The sequence below is a fragment of the Truncatella angustata genome (assembly GCF_020726525.1).
Source record: "Truncatella angustata strain MPI-SDFR-AT-0073 chromosome Unknown BKA67scaffold_4, whole genome shotgun sequence".
Classification (NCBI taxonomy): domain Eukaryota; kingdom Fungi; phylum Ascomycota; class Sordariomycetes; order Amphisphaeriales; family Sporocadaceae; genus Truncatella; species Truncatella angustata.
In genome coordinates, this window is record NW_025763384.1 from 82,660 (window position 1) to 106,131 (window position 23,472).

At 51.3% G+C, this 23,472-nt stretch overlaps 7 protein-coding genes and 1 non-coding gene across 8 annotated transcripts; 3 read left to right on the plus strand and 5 right to left on the minus strand.

Moving 5' to 3' along the window:
* Positions 1 to 387: 387 nt before the first annotated feature.
* On the plus strand, positions 388 to 1,566 carry BKA67DRAFT_516659 (putative short-chain dehydrogenase/reductase family protein; the record flags this gene model as incomplete). The annotated part of the gene is made up of 4 exons (XM_046097835.1): positions 388 to 989; positions 1,049 to 1,146; positions 1,211 to 1,397; positions 1,455 to 1,566. The coding sequence occupies 4 exons, from the start codon at positions 388 to 390 to the stop codon at positions 1,564 to 1,566; spliced, it is 999 nt and encodes a 332-aa protein (XP_045957995.1).
* Positions 1,567 to 1,828: 262 nt separating this feature from the next.
* Positions 1,829 to 1,917, minus strand: BKA67DRAFT_t105. The gene has a single exon. It is a non-coding gene; the product is annotated as a tRNA-Pro (tRNA).
* A 439-nt stretch (positions 1,918 to 2,356) lies between these two features.
* On the minus strand, positions 2,357 to 3,170 carry BKA67DRAFT_645561 (glycoside hydrolase family 25 protein; the record flags this gene model as incomplete). Its single annotated transcript, XM_046105882.1, has 2 exons — positions 2,952 to 3,170; positions 2,357 to 2,893 (listed from the first exon to the last, which is right to left on the minus strand). The coding sequence occupies exons 1-2, from the start codon at positions 3,105 to 3,107 to the stop codon at positions 2,357 to 2,359; spliced, it is 693 nt and encodes a 230-aa protein (XP_045957996.1). The 5' UTR covers positions 3,108 to 3,170.
* A 2,758-nt stretch (positions 3,171 to 5,928) lies between these two features.
* BKA67DRAFT_658070 (nucleolar essential protein 1) lies at positions 5,929 to 7,228 on the plus strand (the record flags this gene model as incomplete). Its single annotated transcript, XM_046107218.1, has 3 exons — positions 5,929 to 5,968; positions 6,426 to 6,691; positions 6,752 to 7,228. 3 exons carry the CDS (start codon positions 5,929 to 5,931, stop codon positions 7,226 to 7,228), a joined length of 783 nt encoding a protein of 260 aa, XP_045957997.1.
* A 1,958-nt stretch (positions 7,229 to 9,186) lies between these two features.
* On the plus strand, positions 9,187 to 11,368 carry BKA67DRAFT_258460 (uncharacterized protein). Its single transcript, XM_046095800.1, has one exon. It carries the CDS (start codon positions 9,437 to 9,439, stop codon positions 11,228 to 11,230), a length of 1,794 nt encoding a protein of 597 aa, XP_045957998.1. The 5' UTR covers positions 9,187 to 9,436; the 3' UTR covers positions 11,231 to 11,368.
* A 418-nt stretch (positions 11,369 to 11,786) lies between these two features.
* On the minus strand, positions 11,787 to 12,809 carry BKA67DRAFT_658072 (uncharacterized protein; the record flags this gene model as incomplete). The annotated part of the gene is made up of 1 exon (XM_046107219.1): positions 11,787 to 12,809. One exon carries the CDS (start codon positions 12,807 to 12,809, stop codon positions 11,787 to 11,789), a length of 1,023 nt encoding a protein of 340 aa, XP_045957999.1.
* Positions 12,810 to 15,739: 2,930 nt separating this feature from the next.
* Positions 15,740 to 17,862, minus strand: BKA67DRAFT_499109 (uncharacterized protein; the record flags this gene model as incomplete). The annotated part of the gene is made up of 2 exons (XM_046097068.1): positions 15,740 to 16,535; positions 16,586 to 17,862. Coding segments are annotated over 2 exons (2,073 nt in total), but the record flags the coding sequence as incomplete, so codon positions are not given.
* A 3,062-nt stretch (positions 17,863 to 20,924) lies between these two features.
* BKA67DRAFT_535090 (uncharacterized protein) lies at positions 20,925 to 23,018 on the minus strand (the record flags this gene model as incomplete). The annotated part of the gene is made up of 3 exons (XM_046099962.1): positions 20,925 to 22,387; positions 22,504 to 22,643; positions 22,963 to 23,018. The coding sequence occupies 3 exons, from the start codon at positions 23,016 to 23,018 to the stop codon at positions 20,925 to 20,927; spliced, it is 1,659 nt and encodes a 552-aa protein (XP_045958001.1).
* Between the last annotated feature and the right edge of the window lie 454 nt (positions 23,019 to 23,472).

Genomic DNA, 23,472 nt, shown 5'->3' on the forward strand with positions numbered 1-23,472 from the left:
GTTCACATACCTATACAGATATCGACAGCGTTCTTCAACAGCCGTTTTATACATAAGGCGCTAGCCCGAAGTCCGTTAGTGTGTGTCAACGAACCAATCACTAAACTAGTTTCTTCACTACCGTCACGCTATCCTAACATGGTCAATACTTCGTCCTCGGTCCATCGAATGAATGGCAAGGGTTTGGGAGCCTGGACTAGGGGTTGACAGACACGTGCGCCAAATAGCCTTGCTAACCACCAAGTGAAAAGGGACGTTGCGAAGCGATTGAGCATATTAAGCCGCGACCTGTCGTTGGGGTAGGGGACATTCAGCGACAAAATTCGGCACCGATAAAGGGGGTACTCTCACAGCACTGTGCCCGTGTCGTGGAATATTAATTACAGCATGGGTATCATTGGTGCTTTCCTTGCCTTCTGGCATTCCCATATATTCCTTACTCTTCCCGAGCCCACCAAGCTCTTTACCGGCCAGACCATTGTTGTAACCGGGTCCAACACGGGTCTTGGGCTCGAAGCAGCACGTTACTTCGTGCGCCTTGACGCTGCCAGAGTAATCCTAGCTGTGCGTAGCCTCGAGAAGGGCAACACGGCCAAGTCCTCCATCGAGGCCTCGGAAGGGCGCACGGGTGTCGTTGAGGTCTGGGAGCTCGATCTCTCGCGGTACGAGTCGGTCAAGGCATTCGGTGAGCGCGTCAGCAGCCATCTCGAGCGCCTCGACGTCGTGGTCGAGAATGCCGGCGTGCTGACGCAGAAGTGGGCCATGGCCGAGGACAACGAGATCACCATTACCGTCAACGTGGTGAGCACGTTCTTGTTGGCATTGCTCGTCCTGCCCAAGTTGAGGGAGACTTCGGTCAAGTTTGGGAAAGACGCCGTCCTGACTTTCACGGGGAGTTTTGTGCACTGGATTACCTTATTCCCGGAGAGGAACGCGAAGAGCATTCTCGAAGAGACCGCGAAGAAGGAGAACGCGAGGCTCTGGGATAGGTAAGATTCGTGACAAAGTTCAACTCTGAACTGGCTGTTTGTTGACCTTCGTACTCTAGATATAATGTCTCGAAGTTGATGGAGACCTTGGCATTTCGCGAGTTCTCGGAGAAGCTCATGCAATCTTCAAATCCGGGCAATGTCATCACCTCTATTCGTGAGTATTGACTCACTGTCAAGGAGGGTAAATAACAGACCTGGGATGCTAACAACTTGTGCAGTGAATCCCGGTGTTGTGGAAACAGACCTGAACCGTGAAGTGCAGCTGGGAATCCTTGGAATACCAAGGAGAATCTTCATGAAGGTGGTTGGCCGGAGCCCGCATGAAGGCAGCAGGACACTAGTCCACGCTGCAGTAGGTGCACCCGAGACCAATGGGCAGTATCTAGATGATTGCCGAGTGGGAGAGTAAGCATCCTGATCCGCCCTAGACTATGAGATAGGCCGACGCTGACCGTGATTTAGATTCTCAACATTTGTGCAAAGTCAAGATGGCATTGAGACACAAAAGAGGCTTTGGGTTGAGCTTGTGGAGAAGTTGGAACACATTTCCCCGGGCATCTCCCAGAATATCTAGTCTTTGCAAACAGCGATGGCCTTGATGGACTAAACCAACGACTCTGTGACTTGCCAAGATGCAATGCTATCCAGTCGCAATAACGCAAGGTTGCTTCTCGTTCGATATCTACTTCCCAGGTCCAGTTACGGACACCCTCTGCTGGCCGTCACACTTTTATATGTTCCTACTAGGCATGTACCTCAACAGGTTCAATTTCCGCATACTGTTGGCCCAGAAACGACCACAGCCTTTGAGAGGAGCGAAGAGAGAGTAAAAATAGGGTCGGAGCTCGGGGTCAAACCGAGGGCCTCTTGCAAGTAGTCTTTGTAGACCCAAAGCAAGAACGCTAAACCACTGCGCCACACCGACTGTGGTGGTTGACAATGACAATGTCTATCGTGCCTTGGGAGGCCTGGGAACGGCGAGGAGCTCAAGACAATGCTTGCCACGGTCAGTGTTGAGGGCATGAATATATTGGTAGGCGACTAGATTGGTTGGCATCAGCAGTCGACGGCCCTCAGCCAGAGATTGGGGTTTCTCGGGCACTTATGAACGCAAGCTCACTCACAGACCCGGCCACGTGGCAGGGACAGACATATTATGGCTTCCTTGAGAATGAATATTCAGTCGCGTTTGGAACATGCAATGGACTCTTTATTTCGAGGTAAATGAAAGAACAGTATGCGTCAACTGTTCCCTCATTGGTATAATCTTTTTGGCCGTCTAGACTTTCGGTCTATCCCGATCTAGAGCTCGTTATATACCGTCTAAGACATACATGTCTTATCTATACGTCATACAAAGCAACTCAGCCAGTAGCGAGCTTGCTCAGACCGGCAGCATCTCCATTGAACTTGTCACCGTCACCACCATACGCATACGAGTCAGAGTACTGCCAGATCGTTTGATACGGCCAGCCACCAGGGGCGGGCCCAACGGTGCTCGAGTAATGCGCCAACACCAGAGGGTTTGTCTTCGAGAAAGCCTGCGAATTGCCTGTGCAGTCCTTCCACCACGACGGATTGGTGTACAGCATTGGGTATCGCCCCGTCTTAGTGTGGTAAGTATCGCTGAAGTCCCCGATAAAGGTCACCATGGCGCTTGCAGACAATCCCCAGCATTCGCCCGAAGATCCGGACTCAAGATCGAGCATGCCAGGAAGCGTGAGACCGTCCCCTGTCCATCCGCCGCCGTGGGCAAGGAAGTAGTTGGCCTGTGCAGCTCCAGCGCCCGAACTTGAACTGGGATGAGCAAAGTGGTAACCACCACGGATCAGTTTGGCATTCGTGGCACCGGTGTAGTGGTCTGAGAACTTGGGATCGATATATGTTGTGCCCTCTGTGGCCTAGCGTACGTGTTAGGTATTGGCTATCTCCTTGTTGGAAATATGAGGGTCGGATTACCTTGATGATAACAAATCGAGCACCACTAGAATAGGCTTGCGCGAAGTTGACAGTGGATTGATAATGGGAAATATCAAAGCCTTGGACCTCTGCTTGAGCGTAACCCCAGAAGGCAACGGTGCTCGCGAGAGCAACCTTGATCGTGTTGGGAACCATGACAAGAGATGAGATAATCGCTCTTTAGTAGAGTTGATACGGACTTATAGTTAACGTTGATAGATAATATTCATTGGAAATTTCCTGCTAGATACTTGCAATTTAGGCCTCTTATAAGTCTGCAGGCACTTTTGGTCTCCTCGATTATAGTACCGTGACATGACGGCATCATGGCTGCTCCTTCCCGTCCATGGCCTCGCTGATGAGAGCAGATGGGGGGGGGGGGGGGGGGGGGGGGGGGGGGAGCTGAAGATTGACGGTGCTAATCCCTCCAAGATCTGCGAAGATCGTCCCCATATTCAGTCCCAAGGTTTCAGTTGCAACGTCAATGGCTGCCATTAAACAAATTCCATCCAGCTGATATGTGTTTATACTATACTTTTATGGAGCTGAATTTCAGGGGTTGCTGGTAGCGAAAGAAACCCTGCATAGAATATTTTAAGAAGCGGCAGACTAATGCAGGGCAGATAAAATATGCCTGGGCGGAGCGGCGAACTGATTCTGTATGGCTAACGAACCTTCCTATTTAGTACAGGTGACACCTTCCATGCCGACGCTCGATACTTTAGTCTGCTATGACTTCATTGTTTCTGTTGTGCAGTCGTCCTTTGCAATAATGTTAGAGCTCCAGCGGGTGACAACCTGTGCGTGACATGCCACAAGCTAGGGATTGGTCGATCCCGTGCACCTCTCCAAAACGTCAAGTTGCGGGTGGCGACAGCTTAGGTTTGTTATAGTGTACGAATTTATGTTTATCCCAAGTTGGCGCTGTTGTACCCGGAATCTTGAGCTATACTGTGCCTATCAAGGACACTAACTAGTATGAGGGTCAACCTGGGCGAGTTTATGAGCTACAGCCTCATGGTTGTGGGATTTTCAAAGCCGGACTAATTCCTTGAGGATCACTCCGGTTAAGGTACCCGAAACACTGCTCTCCAGCTGAATGTTACATAACGGATCTTCAGGACGGTCTCCCTTTTGGTGACGTATAGTCTCAGACATGCTGATATACGCACTACAACGCTGTTGCTAAGCAGCTAGTCTAAGGCTGATGGTTTCAGACAGCTCAAACTTCAAGCGTCACTGTCCCGATGCTTGTGCTCACACGTGCTATATAATGACGATATTGATATGTGATAGAAATTGGATCTTGCTATTGACGACTGGCAAGCAGGAATTGCAACAGATCATTGGTGACACCATGTGACAGTTGCCTGCAGCTGATATTGAGGTCACCAAACTAATATGCAACCTGATTGGTTGTAATGGCCATGATTCGGGACACGATCATGAGTGTATATATTCCGTGATCTCCATTTGTTTCGATTCTAGTGGTTAGTTTGTATAGTCCACTAACACAGTCTTAGTTGTGACATAAAAGTTTAAAGTTTCGTGTATGTTACGATTCTAGTTATGGGCTTTCCCACGAACATATGAGTCTTCCCCTATCCATAGCACTATCGTATACAGTTCGAAACGTCTCCGAGATCCTCAAAAAAGGAAGTCTCTTCGGTAGCTTTTAGTCTATGTCTTGTGTCTTGTATCTTACTCCTGTGTTATACCTGACTAGTCGTGTGCGTATATCGTGACAGAGTACTCGAACACATATTAGTCTTACCGTGAAAGCTAATCATATTCCATATAATCGTACTAGCTTCCTTTTGGAAAGCACTTCGAGTTTAATGACCGACTTTCAATATTCATTCCCCGCCACATTAGTCTAGGTGAAGATTATTAGAAATTACTCACGGCCTCCGCGAACTTTCGTATATGCCACTTGACAGTCTTCGCTCTAACCTGGAAAGCGTCTACATGATTCTACTACCTTCGATCTGATATCTCCTGAGACGGGCTTGGAAGGTCACTGTCGGAACTGCATGATGGATTGCATGCGAGTAAGCTGACGCGGTGTGAGCGATGCATATTATTAGCCTTGGCGTGACAAGAACAGTCCGGGGAAACAAAGTTTAGAAACAATGGGTACACTGAACTCCGGCCCCGAACACATTCCTAGGAATTGTACCAGTTTCGATAAACGTGCTGAGTAGACCAGAAGAAATCTCTTGGGAACAGCTCATGCTTTCACTGTAAGAGATACAATGTTTGTTCCAAATTTGCTGGAGGTTTCAATGTTCAGGCGGACTACGGAGTGAGAAGATGATCGGGATTATGGATGCTCTGAGCCGTGAAAGCGGGGTTGAAAGAGGTTGGCTGGTTGGCAGGTTGGGACAGCGGACAGGGGACAGCCCAGAGTGTCTCCTTGTCGGGTCCCTTACTCTGGATTTCAGCAGTTCTACTAACAACAACCCCTCACCCCTTCTAATGGTACCCCCACCGGTCCTTCAGCCACATGCAAAATACGGTTTATCTGGCTTGGCTGTTATATGATCGCTTGTCGGGAACGGAAATACCAGTAAGCCGAGACTTGTGAAGCGTTAACTGCAGCCAATGATCAAAATTACTGTGGGTTGATCCTATGGCAAGAGCAGGTTCAGCCACACGCCCGACGATATGTTGGGTGGGGCGGGGGGTTGTTGTTAGCTGGATTGATATCGACTGTAGACTCGCATGTGCAGGTTGTGGGGTAGCAGAATAAAACTTTCTCGCTTCGTTCGCTCACCTCACCGTAGTTGTCTATTTCTATATAATCTTCCACGTTGACCATTCCCTCACGAGCTGTCAAGCTGCCGTCTTACCAAACGAGTGAACCATCTTGGACGTTCTACCAACTCCTCTTCTGTATCTTACCCATTCCCAGAATCCTTCTGCATATATACTGCCTTAGTTGCCTCACTTGGCGCCCCTCCCCTACACATCCATCATGTCGTCTCCTCAAATGCGCGCTGGCAACAAGCGACCTCGTAAGTTTTGACCTGCTTTTCGTGCTCTCCTCAATTATACAATACTTGCGAGAAGACATGGCCAATGCTGTTGGCTTCTCCAAGCCTTCTTCTTGTAGGGTTATGGACAAGGCTCAAACATCACAATGGCGGTGCGCTGAGTGCTCTCTCTTCCAACCTGGCCCTTTTGTTATCTTGACTGTTTCTGTTCCACGTCCTTGTCGGCCAGTTTGACTTCGCTTGGCACTTGGTGGAGCAGTGCCTATCTTTTCACCTTTAGGGTCAGGCCAATGCAGCTACCCGTCGTTGATTGCTTTTCTTCTCACTTCTTTCTCTCTTTCTACCTATCTTCTTTTCTGCTCTTATGCGCGTCAAGTCGTTCGCGGTCATCTTGTAACATTATACACAAGACAGCTTAATCCACCAGAATTTGCATTGAAGAAAATCTCCCCAACTGACATAATGATCCCTTCAACAGGCACACAGTCGCTTCCTCCCCCCGCCTTGCCTCAATTGGTCGCCGAGCAACAATTGCCCATTCCTTCAAGCGACAAGGACTCGCAAAGGCTGATCGTCGTCCTCTCCAATGCTAGTCTAGAGACCTACAAGGCATCACATGGCGGTGGCCGCATGGGCGTGCAGCGAGACGACAAATACTCGCTGCTCAACAGTGACGAGCACATCGGTGTCATGAGAAAGATGAACCGCGATATTAGTGACGCTCGTCCAGATATCACCCATCAGGTAGGACGAATTCAACATGCCTAGAGTCTGGCATCCAACATGCTGACTGGACTGACCTAGTGCCTGCTTACCCTCCTCGATTCACCCATCAACAAGGCAGGCAAGCTGCAGATCTACATCCACACTGCCAAAGGTGTCTTGATAGAAGTCTCACCCACCGTTCGGATTCCCCGAACATTCAAGCGGTTCGCCGGTCTCATGGTGCAGCTCCTGCATCGACTTTCCATTCGCTCCACTACCTCCCAAGAGAAGCTCCTGAGGGTCATTCAGAACCCGATCACCGATCACCTGCCGCCCAATTGCCGTAAGGTCACTCTTAGTTTCGATGCCCCATTGGTGCGCGTAAGGGATTGGGTTGAGAGCGTCGATTCCAACGAAAGCGTATGTGTTTTCGTTGGTGCCATGGCCAAGGGCACCGACAACTTTGCCGACGAGTTTGTCGACGAGAAGATCTCCATCAGCAACTACAGTCTGTCCGCCAGCGTGGCCTGCAGCAAATTCTGCCACGCGGCCGAGGATGTCTGGAATGTCCTTTGATCGCACCCGATAGTGGCCAAGGGAGCGTACTCGTGGTGTAAGACTAGCCACGAGTCTTGGAGGAAGCGAAGAAGAGAACGGGTGCGAACGTGTCAGGTATGATCTAAAGTGGAGTTGCTCTCGTTGAAGCCGTCATACAACATTTCGGCTGATACAAGCGCTCCTCGAGCTTGGATCTTCGGTTCTGTTCAGTCTCTGTTTTTACAACCAAAACATAAGGCGTTCAACATGGGATCCAAGACGTTTTCATCGTCTTCGTGGGCCACTTCAACTTGGCCCACATTTTCTCTTGTTTCTCCATAACTACTCCATGTACTACTACTAACATGATCACTGAACTCAAACGAGGAGGCCACCACTACGTGGTGCTCCCTCAGGGCAGACACTAATCTGTCAGAAAGCACAGACTAACCCCAGTGAAATCCGAATCTCACCAGCCATTTGTGCTGGTGGCGGAGGTATATGTCACAAATCCATTCACTAGGCGTTGTGACGTTGCGACAAACGCGCGATTGGTAGGATTCGCGAAATAGCTTAGAGTCGACTTGAAAGGACGGCGGTTGAGCAAACTAATGGAAACCACGGCATTCATTCCACTCTGAATTAACGGAGAAGGACCTTTCGATGCACATGATCTGCATAGGGATGCACAGTCGTGCATCATGCCACATCTACTTGCATACTTACACAAGTTAACACGACAGTCTTACATGAGGCTGGGTGACGTTCAGATTGAATGGACTGGTTACGAGAGCTTGTTGCGAGCCTATATTTGACAATCTCCGTCACGATACATACCAGCTAGCCAATAGCGTCAGCCAGCTCATCAATGAACTTTCAATCAACCCCGAGATTCGCATTTAAGATGCGCCCAATGCTGCAAGCACGAGGGGTACATGAAAAAGGGGACGCGCTGCCCTGGCTCATGCCCCTCGTTCTGCTCTGTTTGTCATTGGCTTGTCAGTCATGTGATCTGTTGGCATGTCTGTAAATCAATCGCTTGTTGTGGAGAATGTTGTGTATCGTTTGACATATCGTGGCCAAGTCTGCAGGAGTTTGCAGGCAGTCATGGAAGCTTTGGAAGGGAATGTTGAGTGAGGCACATGAGCACAACCACGTACTAATGCTGCCCAATTACGATTTCTCCACTATTGACGGGTCCTGCAGGCGGGCACTGTTGGCGGGCAGCTCTGCAAATGGGCATTTCTCAGCGAATGGTACTTCAGCTTCCTGCAATCAGAGATGAATCACGCAAGCCGCAACTTTCTCCTTACCTCTTGAGCGCAGATTCAACGTGGCAGACCACCTGTCGCCGCTTATGTTACATAGTACCCGACACTTAGGCAGTAGAGACAAGGGGGCTATCCTGCCAGGGGGAGTATAGCCCCGATCGCCTTGTACATGTAAATCCTTTATCCTTGTCCTGAGACCAATCAACCAACCTCGAGCCAACCCAACGGTTTCGTTGCCGTCCGTGACAGCCCACTTTGTCCATGCCCTGTCTGTCTGTGATGCTCCGTGTCGATCTAGACTCGCGAGCTGAGTGGCAGGCAATGAGGTATGTATGCAGGGCTTGGAGGGCCTTCACTTTCGGTCAAGATGGCTGGAAGAGACGATCGCTGGTTAGTGCGGATCCCTGCTCCGTTCTACTCCGTACAGTGTTGCGGTTCGAGCAACCAGGAATGAGCCAGCGGATACTCTCTCTCTAACATCACAGCGACTCTGCATTAGTACCTGAATCGAGTCGCGCTTGGCGGTGTCGCTTCATCTTCCTATTCCGTGGCGGTCTGGTGCAGTATACATATTAGGGAGTAACCAGTGCCGCAGCCATCGTGGATGTCGTGGTGATCGTTTTGACTTTCCAACACATCCACCAAGCACCATTAGCAGCAGACAGCCAGCTCACACTATCTCGTGGAGCCGCTGTGTTACAATTCCTCACCTATCGTAAATTTTTTGGTTTTAAATTTTAATTTTTTCGTTTGCAAACCTTGGTCCAAGGTTATTCGATTTTTGTCTGGTATCCTTTTTAATTACCCCGCCCTATCTTCTACGTTAATAGTGTTTCGGTCTGCCTTGTGAGGCTGCCCAACTGCACGACACCAACTCAATATCACTGTCTTTGTCCGGGCGCTTACACTTTAAGCTTCTGCCCCCTCATTGCTTGCCTCCTTTTTCCCCCCGTCCCGTTGCGGGAACGTCTACTCTATGCTACCCTACATTGAGGTCTCAGATCTTCCTCCATCTGCATCATTTTACTCCGCTGTCACTCATCCCCTTGGACTCCGGTATATAAGTGCAAATCCAGGTGCTATTGTCTACGGTGCGCCGTCTCCAACTGACCCCAACACCAACACTCCAGTCTTCGAAGTTAGGAGTGTTGGAGGCCGTGCCGAGCCACGCCAAAACGCACGACTAGTGCTTTCGGCGTCCTCGCCTTCGGAAGTGAAAGCCTTTTACGCGGCGGCGCTGCGGGCATACCCTGATCTACCGCTGATCGGCGGAGCTGAGGACCAATCCCACCGCCACTCTGACGCCGACCTGACTAGTGGCAACTGCCGTTCAGAAATTCGCGACCTCGACGGCAATATAATGGAAGTAGTCTATCTCCCTCCTGCTGGATACCCACCTAGCCATAATGGTTCAACTGTTCGTCGCACATCATCTACCACCCACGAAGTGAGCCGCATTCTGGATTGGAACCTGGACGTCGCTACTTCGCAGCCCTCAAAATCCGTCGTCGCCGGATCTCCTGGTGAGGCACTTGCACGGCGCCCGTCTGCTACCGCCGAGGGAGAGCCTTACGTCCTGAGGAGGAGCGTTACCACATCTGTTGTCGAGACCTCGACGCCCCCTCCACAGGAGAAATCGAACGGATTGAGCACCAGTGCCGTCGTCAGTACGGTTCTCGGAGCCGTCGCCGCCGGTGCAGCTATTGGTGGAGCCCTGACTTACATGAACATGAGGAGCCAACGTGATCGGGCCCCGCGGCAGGACTTTGATCCTCCGGCGTTTGCACGTCGAGCTACTGAGCCTGTGCCCGACCACAGGCCTCGCTATGTCGAAAGGACTGTGGAGAAGGTTTACTACGCGGATCAGCTGCCACCCGTCAAGAATCGTCACTATCCGCCGCCCACATACATGGCCAAGTACTCTCAGGCCGGCACCCAAAGTCGGGAAGTTGAAGAGCTCGATGATCGGTCTAGTCGGCATTCCACACGTCAAAGTACTGCTGGGAAATCTCGCACCAGGAGCGAGGCAGGCTCAACCCGCCAGCCTCTGATGATTGCGGACGCTGAATACATGAGTGCTGCGGGTTCCAAGTATACCACAAACCCCAAGTTGCTCATGGACAAGGAGCATAACAGCCAGGCTGATTACTGGAGTCGCGCCCCGTCGAAGCATTCCGTACCGCGTTCCATGAGTCGTGCGCCTGAGGAAGCGGAAACATATGTCTCATCCAGGAGCAAACATCATGAACCCGGGCCTCGATCGTACATGTCCTCCCGCAGCAAATCGTATCACGAGCCTGTAGCCGAGACGTACGTCTCTTCTCGGAGCAAAAGCCACGCTCCCGATGCTTCAACTTATGTCTCATCTCGGAGTAAAAGGTCGGAACGGTCAGACAGGTCGGAAACTACCATTAGGCCAGTCAGACAATCTACGGTCTACGAAGCGCCTCAGTCTGTCGTATACGGAGAGATACCCATCAGGTCGGCGGCACCCTCAAGGGCGCCGACTAAGGTGCACTCGAAGGCGCCCAGCCGTCACTCGGTTGCCCGTTCATCGGCGACGACGGCCATGAAGGTTCCGGTCATGTCTACCGCCGGTAGCCGTGCTGCACCTAGAATGGTTCCGTTACCTGAAAGCCACGTGAGCTATACCTCTCACTACCCGGCTGCCATTCCTCTACCTCGAAGTAGTATCGAATACGACGATGACAACGATAGCATCGCTCCTAGCGATAGCATCAGCTGTATTGGCACCCGCAGTAGGAGATGATACCAATCTATCCAAAGGCGATGCGAAGTCTTGTTCATTCGTTAAGACTGGGTTACAGGCCTCACTGCTAGCTGGGGTGTTATGGCCTATTGGACCCGCTCAAGAGGGGAAAGACGACAGAATCTCTCGCTTTCAAGTGTTTGCTGAGAGAGAACCAGGACGGTAGAACGGCATCGGACATTCTTGAAACCAGAGTCACGGACAGAGCAATCTGCAGTTATTGCATTGGGACGGTTGATGCATAGGGATATTTGATGCGGATATGTATTATGTGAGATGTCAATGGGTTCGTGTTGTACACACGTTGGGGGTATTTCTATTATTTCTATTTTGTCGTATAATATATTTCGCAACAGTCGATGCGCCAGTTCGCCAGTGGACAACACAAAGCGAACAAAACATACGGGCTTCGCTATAACCACTCACGGCTACAAACTCTTGGGTTTGTCGCCACCACCGGTTTGGCTGCTGCAATTGTCCCATTGATAGCGTGGCACGCCGAACATAATGTAGCCAGATGCCTCCAGTTCAAAGAAGTGATATGTATACCGAGGTTTCATACCCATGCGGCCTCGTAAATGTACAGCGTTGAATTTCTTTCATCTGGTAAGAAATAAAACCGCATTTTGCCGTCGACCAACGCAACATCCATTGGGTTCTTGGTAATCAAAGCTCCTAAATCACTCGTCATCATCATCGGAACCTCGTACAGAGGTCTCATGGTATGCATTTCCACCAGCGCCAGTCCTCCGATCGACACGCCTTCGCCTAGGTTGGCGATACCTGAGCATATCATCACGCTCACATTCCCGTAGTATCTAGGTCGGCCTAGATGTTTGCAGTCCTGGTAATCAACGTAATGGGCCGGGTTTCTCACGGTAGCGAGCGGAGTACTGAACTTTGGCGAAGCACCGAGGCTGTGAACCTGGGGCCACAGCGATGCTTCTCTTGAGCCCCAGTTGAAGGTCGTCAGCAAACCGCCGCCGAACGAATCACGCACCACGCCGCCTTGGTGATCCGCGACCTTGAGCACGACCTCCGGCTCCAGACGTCCCGGGTCCATCCTCACCAGCGTGCCCGTCGTGTTGGGCCTGTACTGGCTCAGCGTCGCCCAGAGGTGAGTGCCGTCGTACTCGATGCCCCCGTTGTGGTACTCGAGACTCCCGGCCTCCGAGATGCTGGCGTCCGCGATCCTGCGCCCGCGCCCGTCGAACACCATCATGTGCGCGAACCCGGCGCCGGCGCTGCGGTCCGTGCCGTCGATCCACGTGCCGCCGTCGGGAGAATACTTGACCGTGCGCTCCATGTACTCCCCTGCGGAGACCATGTAGAGGTCAGACCCGAGGCGCACGAGGCCTTCGGGCTCAAACGTGTCGCCCTCGAAGGGAACCTTGTCGACGATGTTCCATTTGGTGGAGCGTGAGAGCACGATAAACTGGGCCACTATCTCATCGCATGCTGATGAGGCCCCGGGTGGTGGGAGGGGGCTGGGAGCTAGCGGGGTGTTGGGCTGGTATATGGTTATGTTCAGCCTCGAGGCCGAGGGAAGGAGTGAGAGTATCCACTGGTGTGGCAGCATATCGGATATCTTGCTTCGACTTGTTGTATGGTACAGTTTGTAAGTTTGCCTGTACGACTTTCTTTTTTTTCTTTTTTTTTCTTTTCTCCCCCGAAAGTATAACACTCCGATCGTGTGATCTTTGGTCTTCGAGATCAAGGGACCAACCCTCACGTGTCTACCAGATAGCGGTACAACTCAGAGATAGGATATGCACTGGTTGTTTATCGAGGACGGCTGGTTAGATGAAATGCATGGCGATAGACTAATGGGGGTTGAACCCATCATGGCTGATCACCAGCGCCGGGGTCCCACATGCTTGCCGGGCGTGCCGGGAACGCCGCAGTCGCCACGACATCGTGTGTAGGTGATACAGTACCACTTTTCCACTAGAAATGTATCCGTCCAAGAACCTGTTCAGTTTCTGGGTTGCAGTATTTCACGTGCCGTGCGGGTGCTTTATGTAGGGTAGCAGGATTCGATTGCTTTGTAATTATACTACAAATACGCCTGGTGCCAGTTTTGCTGTAGGAATATTAGTTCAGCGATCTGAATCAAGAAATTAGACAAAATAATTCAGTTCGATATGTTTAGCGATATGGCCTTATCATAGACAAAACATACCTTTTATCTCTCCAGAATGATAATGATCATATGAAATTCATCGTCTGGAGTTTCGCGGCAACTGAGGTCCGATACAGCGGTTGGGCACCAAATGAAGAGATGGCTCAGCCAGCCTCGAACGACCCCGAAGGCGACATACATTTTGGTCTCCATAAGAAGTGACGACCATTTGACTGGTGTTAACAGAAAGTACCAGATTCGGGGAAATGGTAATGCTTCTACGACTGCACAAGTATGAGATAACAAGGGTGTATGAATGCTACCAGACCAATGCTGCTGAATCGAAACGGTGTGAGGCTCTTCACAAGATTTCGAACCTCTAGAGAGCTGTAAGTCTAAGCTTAGTTATAAGACTGGTGAGATTCATATGGCACACAAGCTACAAAATTTCGAGCTTGATAACTGTACGGTGCTCTTGTAGAGCCTGCCATTAGTTTGACACTCTTGCAAGTAGTCAGCATGATTGACGAAGCCACCACATTCTGGTCATATCTGTCTACTGTGGCCGATGGTTGATTGCCAGTAGCAAAGCGCGGCCACCACAGGGACTGTTAGCTCCTGTGCGGAGGATTTATTGCGAACGGCCATTATGGCAGGTAAGGGAAGAGTCGTTTATAGCGATATCATGTAACACCTGAGAGCCATTACAAAAAAGACTACGCTGCTCATTACTACTGGGCGTCAAAGCAATGGTGATGAGCCAGTTTCAGAAGCTTGTCAGCTAATCCTGAAGTTCTCAACATATTGTGTCCATGGATGTGCAGGTGGACACGGATAAGATCGACTTTCATCACTACGTTAGACTAGTACCAAAATTTCCATTATCCGATTCAAACGCCAAAGTAGATACTTTGACACGAGGAGCTGGGAAAAAAAAAAAAGTGTGGATAGCTGAGCCACGTACCGTACTCGAACCGATGACCGACAGGAGAGACTCGACATAGCCGGTGGCCAGAGCATGACACCGCTCCCAAAAGGCCGAACTGGTTCATTTCCCTGACACCTTCGCCAATGGTAATGAATCAATTCCGAAAGCTTGCAAACTTATCCCAACCTACCAGGCCTCCTCAATACCGGATAACTGCCTAGAGGGTAGACGTCGGGTTCATTCAGCCCTCGCCCCTATGGCAACGCCCCTGGATGTCCTGCTTCTTCCGCTTGCACACGCTACCCGGCATGTGGTGCGTTTGCTCATGGAGCCTCCTGGACAACGTTGGCTGCCGGTTTGATTCACATCACCGGCACAGCATCTCCCGGCCTCCCTGGAACACCCTTTGACTGCTGATGGCGTGAGTGATTGATATACATCTTTGATACATATGATTCAGAACATATTTAACACAAATACAACACCAAGAACGACCTCTGGGGTGTAGGCATGATTCACACGGAAAGGAATCAAGTTGACATATATGTTCCTTAGTCGGCGTTCTGCACATCGGAGTGCGTTGTATCAACAGGTCACGCCATATATTTAATTAACGACGGTCGTAGCTCACATTTAGTCACGAGCCTTGCAGGTACACATGTTTCGCCAACTTGAAACTGAGCGTACTTCGGTTGAGCTAATTGGTCATGATGTCTGGTATGTGGAAAAAAAAAAAAGAACTTTTCGTGTACTTCTCCAACAACTCTGCACACCGCACCAGTATTTTTGCTCAGAAGGTCCATCCGAGCCCTGACACCATCTCTAGCAGCATAGTAACATAGGAAAGGGGATATCAATAAGAGACGACCGCACTACCGCCGGAACGACTCGTCCGAGAAAGAAAAACAAAGCGAGCGGGAAGAGTACAAATGATATCAAAAAAATAAATAACAAGTAAAGGTATACCAATAACATTGCTCCCATTGCATTAACCAAGTCAGAATTGTGTAGCCTGGCCTCTTCTGACCCATGCCTAGATGCCAGGTGTGATAGGAAGGTTCCGAGGATATTCGCCAGGAACGTGCGGTGTGCTGTCCGTCCTACGTCCAGCAGGACGAGCATATTCGTTTGAGGGGTAGGAACCACTGCCGTTGGCGCTGTACTCGTGGGCGGCGTAACCATTTCCAGCTGTATTACTCTTAAGAATTGGTGCAGTTGTGGGGGCGCTGTAATCGACTGCAGCCGTCTGCGGCGCATAGGTAGCCTCCCCATTGACGTCTCGGTGAGATGCCCCATTACCAAAGTCCTGACGAGAGCTGATCACCCCTGGATCGTGGTAAGAAGAAGCATTTGCCGAGTCATGGCCATAGTCCCTGTTCTGTGTCTGGTTTGCCTGATTACCAGCAACGACAATAGGCACGCTGGAGTAGTGCTGTGAACTGTTGCGTTGAGCACCGACTGGCTCTCCGTTGTAAGGGTTGATGCCGTCCTGTCTTGCCTGGTCGTGAATAATTGCGGCGTGACTAGGGGCGGTATCCATGTTTCTCACGCTTGCTGTACTGCCGTAATTTTGACCAACCATGAGTTGAGAGGCTCTGTTTCCGGGATAGCCATCCCCTATGCCACTACCTGGCAATGCTCCGGCAGCAGCTACTGTCTCGTAGTCGCTGGCTGTGTTACCATTCTGTCCAAGACCTCCTCTCATGGCATACTCACTATTGTCAAAATACCGCTCAGAACTTTGGCTGCTTGGGGAAAGGGGCACTTGCATGCCTCGCTGAGCATTCACTTGTAGGTCGGATGGAAATCTTCCGCCAGGTGCCGGGCGCCCGAAGGAGTCCTGACGGGATCCGGGTGTAGCAACGACAGCAGCAGCGTTCTCCTCGGAGACAAACGGCTCCTCATCCACATCATCCACCATACCATCGCTCGAGATGGACCGCTGCGAAGAACGAGAAAGACTTCGGACGTGCCCACGGACAAACTGGCTACGTTCCTCGGGGCTTTTCTCTGTCAAGGCCTTGATGTCTTCGTACCAAGCCATCATAGTATCGTGGCTTTCGGCACGGAAGACCCAGGTATGGCCACGGTGCATCGACCCGGTCTGGCGCCCCTTGAGGACGAATTTGTTCGAAGAACCACCTTCAGTCGAATGCGAACCAACTTTCTGCTCCGGAAGATACAGCGACATGACAGGCGGACCGCTCTTATCCGCGCTCTTGAACTCATGCAGATGAGTCGGCGAAAGGACGTACCTAGAAGCACTTAGTAAGTATCCCAGATCTCCCGAGGAAATTCAACGTACCATCCTGCTGTGTAGCTCTTCAGATACTTGCTCTTGCGTTCAAGCAAGCCAGCCCGGATCTCCTGGCAAGCATAGTGATCGCGGCCAGGGTAATGTATGTGCTCGGCTGAGCGAACAGGTAGATCTGGATCGACGAATTGCGAGTCTTTCTGAACGAAGGAGGTCCATTCATGGTCCTTGGGCATGGCGATCGGACCGACACGTAGCTCGTCGATGGCATTATAGGCGGCATCCGACTCCCTCTTCAAAATTCCAGCGTATGCATTGTAAGACTTCTGGATCTCCCCGACAACGATCGATTCGAGCTCGCGACCAGAGGCCTCGAGGTTCAGATAGGCTTGGTGGAGATAGTTCTCCTCGTCGATCTGCCGCTCGACTTGGCGATCCACGGCCAACCTGAGCAGATAGGGGTCCTCCTTCCCGGTAGTCAAAGAAGAGTCCATGTCGGTCTTACCCAAGATGCTTTGCAGGCTATCGACCGCCCGCCTTGTGTTGTCCATCTCCTTCTCGACCGAGTTCTTGAAGTCGCCCGAGAGACTCTTGATTTCCTTCATCTTTTGGCCGAGATCGCTTCTCAGTCCAGTGAGCGCAAGAATGACATCTTCCTCGATTTCGCGAGCCTTGTTGGACTCGAGAATGGCCGTCTTGTGGTAGTTCCTCAGGATCTGAAGAGCATCGTCCAATCCGCCAGAGGGGAGGAAGCCAGGCGGGGTCTGCGTGTTGTTCAGGACATTGGCCAGTTTGAGCAGGGACTTGGATCGGTGCTCGTAGAATGTCTGGATCTCCCGGAAGTAGGCGATGAGGTCCTTCAGAATCTTGCGCCACAACTGGAACCTGTTGGACAAGCCTTCCGTAGGGTTGCCGGTGGTTGGCACGGGACAGTAGAAGGCGCTGTGGGTTTCATCGGCATCGTGTGTGCTCTGCAAGGCCAGACTCCTGACGCTGCCAGCCTTCATGCTGCGGCGACTGCTGCTGCGCATGATGCTCCCGCTTCTGCTGCCGCTTCTGCGCATGGAGCCCTTCTTCTTCAGGGTGTTGCCCCTGGACAGGGAGATAGTGCCAGCTACGGTGCCGTCGCCGTCGGTGCTCAGGACCTCGGGGCGCGAGGATATGGAGGCGGATCGTTGCATGGTGGGTTGATGAGATGGAAGGGGACCGTCGATGATGGAACTTCCTCTCACACTGGCATCCCACTCTTCAGTGAACTTTGGCTGGCGACTCGGCGATAGGTAACCGTCGAAGGCGGGCGAGGTGATGTGAGAGTTTGCCAAGGTATTGGACAAGGTTTCGTCGTCGACAGGGTTTCTTTGTGGTGGATGTGACGGTATAGGTTGCTGCTGCTGCTGTTGTTGCTGCTGATTACCGGTATACTGGAAATAACCGCCACTGGCAGGAGGTAGGTGACTGTGGTGGGAAGAGTGTGCGGCAGACGGGTGTTGCGGCAGAGGAGGTCTAGTACCCATTGTGGGTGGAATGCACCAAGTGGTGTGTTGACGCAATTGCAAAGGCCTAACCTTAGTGATGTCCCCGACTGCGACTTGCTTGACCCGGACCGTCTTAGGCTGCGTGTTAGAACTCAGACGTGCGCAGCGTGTCAGCGTGGCAGCGTGTGCGGTACTTGGTGGGCACAAGTACGCAGGAATTAGATCGTAGATCGCAGATCGGGCAGCCCGCGGCGTCTTTCTGTCTCTGCCTTTAACTCGAAGGGGTCAAAGCTGACTGAGGAAAATAAGTAACGAGACGGCTAGTGCCCAAGATACCAAGCATGTACCAGCCAAGATCAGCACAGCGTCAGACGTCTTCCGCTGGCTCTTAACTATAGTATTTGAAATAGATAAACAAGAAAGGGCGGTGCTGGGTGGTGCGAGTGCGTGTCCCAGACTCCTGTTGGTTAAGCTGCGTGATGAGTCGGATGCGTGCGACCGGAAATCCACTCGAGAAAGGTGGGTGGTAGGTACTTACAACAACGTGCGCGGCTTCAAGTGTAAAACTATTTTCGAATGTCAAAGGGCAATTGACTGTATTTCACGTAACGTAAGTAACAGAGCGTTCGACTACTTTCATGGCACCTCGAGAGACGGCGTCGGTAAAGATATGGACCACAACACAGCGGGCGCATCACAGATTTTGGCAAAAGAAATGGAGCGGATTATCCTGCTTGTGACATGCCTTCGCCGACGGGTGATGACATCGTTCGACGCTTCAGCTGCATCTTCTGAAGCATTTTTTCTTTCTCTCTCGCACTGCTGCCGTCGCCATTCAAGCCAATGCCGGGCAGCCAGATCGGCTGGTGCCCTGCTCTGAAAGCAAGGCCTTGCAGGGCCTTTTCAACGAGCTCAAGTGTCTGAATGGATCCTTTCCATCCGAATCCAGCCAAATCATAGACAAGGGTCCTTCTCAAGCGGGCAGCGCTAAGCTCCCGCGGGGCCTCCTGGCGGCGGGGGTGATCCCTTTTGCGGCGCTGTACATAGTACGGATCCCTACGGGTCCCCTACCCATGTCGAACATGACGTCACTATCCTCTTCAAGAGAGCCCTGTCGATAGTTCAGAGGACCCTGATAATCAATCCTCCCTTGACAGATCGCATTGGGCGTCTTCTGGTCGCACGACTTCCCCCACGCTTGATAGAAAGTTGTCATGATCGTTGCGGTATCCATCATCGTTTGCTATCGTCGCCCGTGTCTGCAGCTGCCATCTATGATGCAAAGTATGAAGCTATGACTAGAAGAGCCTTGATTGTCTTTGGTCGCGCTCATTTTTGAAACCATTGAAAGAATGAATCTTTTAACATATATTTTTTTTTAAAAATTTTTACACATCAATTCCGCTCTGCCTGTCTGAAAAATTGCTAATGCAGGAGGAGTCTTTCCATGGAAAAATACTTTAGAGTTCACACACTACGTAGAACTGCAGCTAAAGTTGACGGTTAGCCACCGGTCTCTGGGAGTTCCTGGCGATCGCAATTAACACGGCATCAGTGTCCTGCTTTTCTGCCAACTCCCAGCGTCACCGTTGAAACTTGGAACCCAACACATGTGGTTAAGATTACAATTGCCGCGCTGCTTTACAGAAGTACATGTGGCACTGCTGACGATATTCATGTTACCTACATTGCGCAGCATTGTGCGGCGGTATAAGGCCAGGACTGGACACCACTAACCTGTGGTTAGTTGAGTCATGCTACTACGTAGACGCCAAGCTTTGAGTTTCTCCAAAAAAACAACAAATGGTAATAAGCGACTTACACGTGATAGGTCATCTGCGTACTGGTGTTTTTTTGACACAAGCCGCTCTATAGCCATTTCCTACCATACTTGACTATCTTCCACCCCGAGGACTGATCGGCTACCGTCTACCTGCACTCGGCGGTGGCAGGCATAGGTAGATACAAGAAACACATATGCAGCATCCAAGATCTCCCTGCAACGTGCACGTACTTGACCCTCGATCCTGCTATTCGCAGACGTGCGGTTTCCTTCTCCCAATATACATCTTCTGCGCATTGCAGGGCCACCACCCATCCAGAACCAATTAATTACGCCTTCGACCACCTACGTGACATCTCGAGCCTCACGTCGTTCGCTTCTTAAGTATACATGGGCAGAGGTTCCATTAGCACCCAGTAGATTACGCAGAGTTCGTATCGACCGTCTTCAGGTGGCTGGCAGGCCTCTTGAGATTCCGGTCAAACTTTTGAAACATGCGCTTCTTGTCCTTGCCATTAAGATCCGAGCTTTGTGCGTGGAGTTGAGGAAGAAGATCAGCCTTCCCCTTATTGAGGAGTCCAGGGTGGCCGGGGAAGATGGAACTCCGGGGCGTTGCTGGTAAACATACCGGGTCAAACGATGTCGGGCCTTTCTTCCTGATATGTGATAAAGGGACTCTCGAGATACTCTGCCATCCGGTCACTGACGAATTGTTGCGACACCAAAATTGGTTGCACGGAATTCAGGGCACCTAGCTGAAAACAAAGCAGCACTCCTTAGATGATGCAGGTTTGGCATAGAGCCTGTAACGTAAACTACCATCGTCCCTCGGCCTCGGCTTTCAAACGACTTCAGTCGGTAAACTATCCCCGCGGAGCCCCCTTTACGCCGTGCCCTCGATAAAATCATGATGCTTATGCTATAAGAAAATCCGAGCATCCGCTCTTTCAGTACGCCGTTCCCAATGCTAATGATAATCGTCATAATCGTAGAGTTTCGAACACTCAACATAAATTACCCCTCAAAGTCGTTGGTCTCATGTCTCCTCGATTCGTAGTCCCAAGCTTGTCCTTCTACAGACGGCTTGTGCGTTTTGAACCTCTAGGCCACTCTAGCTATTCGGGGCCCCTTTCTAGGATGTCCGAGTCGGCGGAGAATCTGGCGCCCTCAGTCTGTTGAACCGTCGCTGGGGCGGTGGCTTCGGAGGGAGTTTCTTTGCCGGAAGTGCTTTGCCATTGCCGCTCTCATCTACTGGCGCCGCCACGGGGATGGGAATGCCATGTCGACGCTGTGGGACTGCGGGTAGTGGTTTTCGCGTCCTCCTGGGCGGTGGCGGCACCAACTTCTTGTCCGTCTCGGAGGACGCAATCCGCTCGGCTGTAACGTCTGCAGCTTCGATTCCATCTTTCCTGCTAGGCGTCTGTACTCCGGGCTTCTCTTTTACAGCTGCCACATCAATCACACTAATCTTGCTAGCAACATCGCTAGACTCCAGACTAATCCCCAGAAACTTGCGTGCAATCTCTCCTGCCCCTGTGCCCTCCTCAGCTAACCACTTCACTTTGGACACCCGATCGACCAGCCTTGCTGTGGTATCATCTGGCGGCGCAAAGTGGTAACTCCCTGTGCCGGCAAGAATGTTGAGGACCGTGATAATCTGGTCCCTCTTGTAATGCGGCGGCTGGTTCAGCTGTGTGTGCGCCAATAACGGATACAGGACGCGCAGGTAGGTATGCCGCAGTGACAAGAACTCGTTGGGCAGATCGAGGAGGTTGCGTATTATGACATCGAGGAGGACGCGCAGATCGTTGGTATAAAAGTACTCGTAGGTTGCCCTTGTGGTAAAAAGGAGATAGAGCAGCTTTAGAATGAGCAGCTGTAGTGAGGTCTCGGTCTCGCGATTCAAAAGGAGGATGAGGTTCTCGCCAAAGGTCCTGTACTGCAAGCCATATAGCGAGAGGCACTTGACCACGCGATTCGTCAAGGGCGCATCGGGCAACTGGGGATCGGCAAGCGCAGTCGTGGATGCCACCATGTACTGCTCGTTCAGGACCAGCAGAACGCGGATAATGGGGTAATGGTATGGGTCGTCGACATCGTCAGAGAATCCCTCGATTAATTGAAAGAGATACGTAACAAAGCCGTCGTCCACCCGTACCAGATCTTCATAGCGCAGCTTCTCGACGCGAGACATCTCGTACATGAGCGTTAGCAGTAGCCTGTGCAGACCCGGATCGTTCTCTCTACCCGCGACGATAAGCTCGAGCAGCCGGGGAAAGCAGCCCTCGTCTATCATGTGCCGATACGTGGTGTCTTCGCTGCGACCGTCCAGCAGCAGAAGGGTCGCAATGCCGTAGAGGGGCCCCGCCTCGTCCTCCTGCAATAAGCTGTAGATGATCTGTGTGCGCACATATTCCCGATTCGTGTTGAAAAGGTTTCCCTCTAGCAACCGTTGCGAACAGCCTGCGACGTCGTCTTCCGACTGGGAGAACTGGTCGCGGCACTTGGCAGCAAGGTGAAGCCATGATCGCAAGGCGTCGTCGATGGTCTCGTGGGCGTGGCTTGGGCATTGGGTCGCAACAACCTGGTCGATCTCTGCGAGAAAGTTTGTCTGTCAGTCGAAGATACATCAGACACACACACGCGCGCATACATGTTGTATATGTACAAGCGGGGGGGCGACGTGGTACGAAAAACAAGGTAGTGCGCACCGTCCCAAAGCTGCTGCTCCGTCTCGATGGTATAGGATGTGTCCGAATCGGCCATGATGGCTTCATCATTAATCGCATTGCGGTGCCAGATCGGCGAGACGCTCATTACAATCGTGTTTCCTTCCGGGGAAGGGTTATGTCTGCGGCAATGAGAGAAAAGGAACAAAGAGAAGTCATGAATGGAAAAAGAACTACGAAAGGAAAGGCTGCATGGCCTGCGTAATGCTTCGACGGCTGGGTTGGCCGGTGGTGCTACAGACTTGAGGTAGATCTGGAAGTGATAATGCCTTGCCAAGCTTCGACGTGCGGGACACACAATTCTGGACACTCGGATCCAACCGAAAACGAAGTGACATTTATTGTAACCTTGGCCCACTACAGTAAGTAAGCTGTCCACTATAAGCGCCCGCCACGGGCACCGCTATAAGCACCGCTATGCATGGATGGGTTTATACTTACTCGGCAGGTAAACAGTATATTACTGCCTGAATATGATCCGCCAATACACGGGTCATTCGGGTATGTCCACACCTGAATGCCTCGTAAATCCCTCTTCCAACAACACAATTTAATACACCTTGAGTTTATTGCGTAGGCATTTAAACTTGGTATACGTTTGAATTTGACACAACGACAATTTGTCTAAGATCATGAATTTCGCTATCCATCAAGTATGTTGGGCGTGCCGGTTCTATCTACCGTAGGTATCCGAGAAAAAAAGCAATCGCACTTCACCTGGCATCGATCCAAGCCGAGGTTCTCAGCTAGACCGCCTCCTCGCTTCCTCAGAAGCTCATCTGCGGCTGGCTCGATAATGTACAGCCTATATTTTTACATTTTCCATGTGCCATTGCTTGTCTATCACCCAGTATTATGGTTCTCTTGGAGCCTGGAACAAATACAACCGCGTTTGGTGTTGCCCATTGCGGCGCCCACCGTTGTCCACTCCTGCACGTACAGGTGTTCGCA

Bases quoted from the DNA above. Each gene is read 5' to 3' on its own strand.
- BKA67DRAFT_258460 (XM_046095800.1), top strand. From the start codon at position 9,437: ATGCTACCCTACATTGAGGTCTCAGATCTTCCTCCATCTGCATCATTT.